This window comes from Haliotis asinina, chromosome 4, assembly GCF_037392515.1.
Source record: "Haliotis asinina isolate JCU_RB_2024 chromosome 4, JCU_Hal_asi_v2, whole genome shotgun sequence".
Taxonomy (NCBI): Eukaryota; Metazoa; Mollusca; class Gastropoda; order Lepetellida; family Haliotidae; genus Haliotis; species Haliotis asinina.
In genome coordinates this window covers 3,162,093-3,165,066 of record NC_090283.1, presented here as the reverse complement: position 1 = coordinate 3,165,066, position 2,974 = coordinate 3,162,093, and the positions used below count along the sequence as shown (strand labels likewise).

Sequence of the window (2,974 nt, the reverse complement as noted above, 5' to 3'; positions counted from 1 at the left end):
ATCATAGCGTCACTTGTCATTCCATAAATATGAACGCTTAATTCTATATCATTTGTTTTTTTCGAAACTTTGCAATTCCATTTGCTGTTCAGTATATACATTCGGAGGTTCCGAAATATTTGTCAAAAGCAAAAGATAATCTCTTTAGGGGATTTAAGAGTAAACGTGTAACACGTTGGACTTTCACATGAACGCTGACTTCGGCAGCACACCTAAAATCTGTGGTAACTTTCAAAACAAACAGATGCTTTTGATGTATAAATATTCAATCGACTGCACTGCCACCAAATGGATATGGAAAGGTTTAGTCACATTTTTCAAAGAATACGTATTTGTGATTTAAAAATAGCTCACTCTCGCTACGACTGGTTGAAGACCATCCTGGAGTGGAGCAGGTCGATGTACAGTTTGGCCCTCTACCCTCCTCGCTGCAGTCCTTCACACAAGCACCAGTGGTCTGATTACATGTTCGGTTGGTGCAGTTCTCAGGACAAGGTTCACAGGTTGGCCCGAAATGATGAAGTTCGCAGCCTTCAGCACAGGAACCAGCGGCATTACATCTTTGATGTCGACATCCAGGATTACACAGGGAGGAACACCTCGTGCCGTACCAGCCATCCACACAACCATGGAGACACGTGGCGTTGTGTTTGTCACATTCACCTTTACAACTTTCTGACGTCATAGCAGGAAGACATGTGAGGACTGACTTGGGGCGGCATGTTTTACTGCAATGCCCGACACAGAAGTCTCCATAGAAGCCAGGAACACATTCACAGCCAGCCTCACAAGATCCTGCACAGTTCACACACGTCTTCTCACAGTTGACTCCATAATGTGTGGTTTCACACTCGTCACATACTCCTGTCACCCTTTTGCAGGTTCTGCACCCATTGGGACACGTCTTGCATCCTGATCCGTACATGGAATCTCGACATCCGGCAAAACAAGCATCACCCAGCTGACAGTATCCCTCGTCGCACCCTCCGGGGCACTGGGTACAGTTGCCCACGTGATTGTCACATGGTCTGTCACACGTTATGCCTTGGTATCCTGTTACACATCCTGCAGTGCACTTGGCTGTACCTGTACTTACATCTAGTTTACATGTGTTATATCTGCACGTGCTGCCGCATTGCGACTGGCATTTCTTTCCATAGAAACCTTTGACACAATCCTGCAAGCAATCGCCATTCTCGTCGCAGTCAGAACAATGCTGCCCTTCCTTACATCCAGCCCCTATCAAGTAAAAACATATGGTATTTATTATGAAACATATTTGATTTCATCATACATATTGAAAACTCATACTAGAATTGGTTTTGGGAAAATACAATACACAATCCCGTTCCCTCTTTTTTCGTGACAAAACTGTTAATGAGTGATGACACTAGGTGTTCGCGTCAATGATAAAACACTTGCTTCCCGCAGTTCACGCCCAAAATAAGTATATACATCCCGATACCAAACAACAATACACCTGTCAAGCGACGGCGGCCTTATAACCAGATAATCAAGTGATGGGACAGAAAATCTTTTGTTGTAAATTTAAAATTTTGCAATATTTTGTGGTTGTTTTGAGTCACTAGTAAATGGATGATAACGTCTAACATTCTAACACCATTATCAACAAACACTGAATAATCTGCTATGAAGTACTTGGATATTTCAGAAGAGAGATATTGTGATTCGGTATTTAAAATAAGTCCCTACCCTAGAAGCAAGACTGATGTACATTCATCAAATTACTTTTGTTAGAAAGATCTTTAAACTTACCCTCACAATTTACACATACACGATGTTATTATTGTCTCCATAAATAAAAGTAATGTGTCATTTTGCATATGTCAAGTTGAGTCCTCTGGTGCTTTTGACCACTACATATTATGTAGTCATGTCCTATGTAATTTCAAGGTAGCATAGACAAATTCATTTTCAAAATGTTGCTAAGTATGTTTCACAGAGAGTGGCCTTCAAAATCGAAATTGTGCCGAAAGGTATAATAGACGTACAAGCAACATTCACATCGTGTATGTGGTACAGAGATGACAAAAGTTTATACTTTGACAATGGCGGCATTTCGGTACAGATTTTAATGAGGTGCTTGTAAAAGCAATAAGAATAAATATAGTTACATTTAGTTTTGTCATCTCTGCGCTACCAACTTCTCGAATGCCACTCAAACGAAACACGGACACTATGCAAACCGACATGGTGTTAGTATCTATCAAGTGAAAGTAATATCCACATTGTGCGGGTTGTTTCAGAGATGACGTCATGACGGACAGACAGTGTGGGCTAAACATCCCACGGGAAAGACTTTGGTGAGTGACTTACACGTGTAAAGAAAGGCTTGACTGCAAATGGGAAATATCCACCTACATCATATTTTGCATGAGACAGCACCATGTTGTTAAAATACAATAGATAATCACGTGACCTCTCTTCTCACGTTGACAAATTTAAGAAGGACTACACATGTTCGTGTCTTTTTGATTATCGTTTATCCTACCTTGTGTGGGATCAGTCGTACAGATCAGCATGATGAAGAACAACAGCGCCATAGTTACCTGAAAACACCATTTTGACACACTCGTGAATGCAATGTATACACTATAAAGCAAATATTTAACTATTATTGTGAGAGCAAATTCCCAGGAATATCACGGCGGAATAGTGAATGAATATGGTTTTACGCCACTTTTAGCAATCTTCCAGCAATACAATAATGCGGGCGGGAGAAACCAAAAATGGGGCTTCACACATTGTACCCGTGTTGGGAATTCGTCTTTTAATTAAAGTGATTTACAAGGGAAAAACAGCTGATTAAATACACCTTCTTTAACGTTATGTCCGGTCCGTCTTGCTGTGTCGTTCACGGTCGCCTCTCGACTGATGGTTGTCTTAATAACTTTATACTGGGATTCATGTTTACGTTTTCAGTTTTGTCTTCCTGCTGTTGGCGACAACCACG

The 2,974-nt window shown here is 41.0% G+C and overlaps 1 protein-coding gene across 1 annotated transcript; it reads right to left on the bottom strand.

Moving 5' to 3' along the window:
* Positions 1 to 304: 304 nt before the first annotated feature.
* On the bottom strand, positions 305 to 2,564 carry LOC137282156 (multiple epidermal growth factor-like domains protein 11). The gene is made up of 2 exons (XM_067813886.1): positions 2,513 to 2,564; positions 305 to 1,239 (listed from the first exon to the last, which is right to left on the bottom strand). Exons 1-2 carry the CDS (start codon positions 2,562 to 2,564, stop codon positions 305 to 307), a joined length of 987 nt encoding a protein of 328 aa, XP_067669987.1.
* Positions 2,565 to 2,974: the final 410 nt, after the last annotated feature.

Excerpts from the sequence above, each read along its gene's own strand:
- LOC137282156 (XM_067813886.1), bottom strand. The coding sequence starts at position 2,564 with ATGGCGCTGTTGTTCTTCATCATGCTGATCTGTACGACTGATCCCACA. Across the intron at positions 1,240-2,512 it reads TACGACTGATCCCACACAAG|GGGCTGGATGTAAGGAAGGG; the intron begins GTAGGATAAACG and ends TTTACTTGATAG.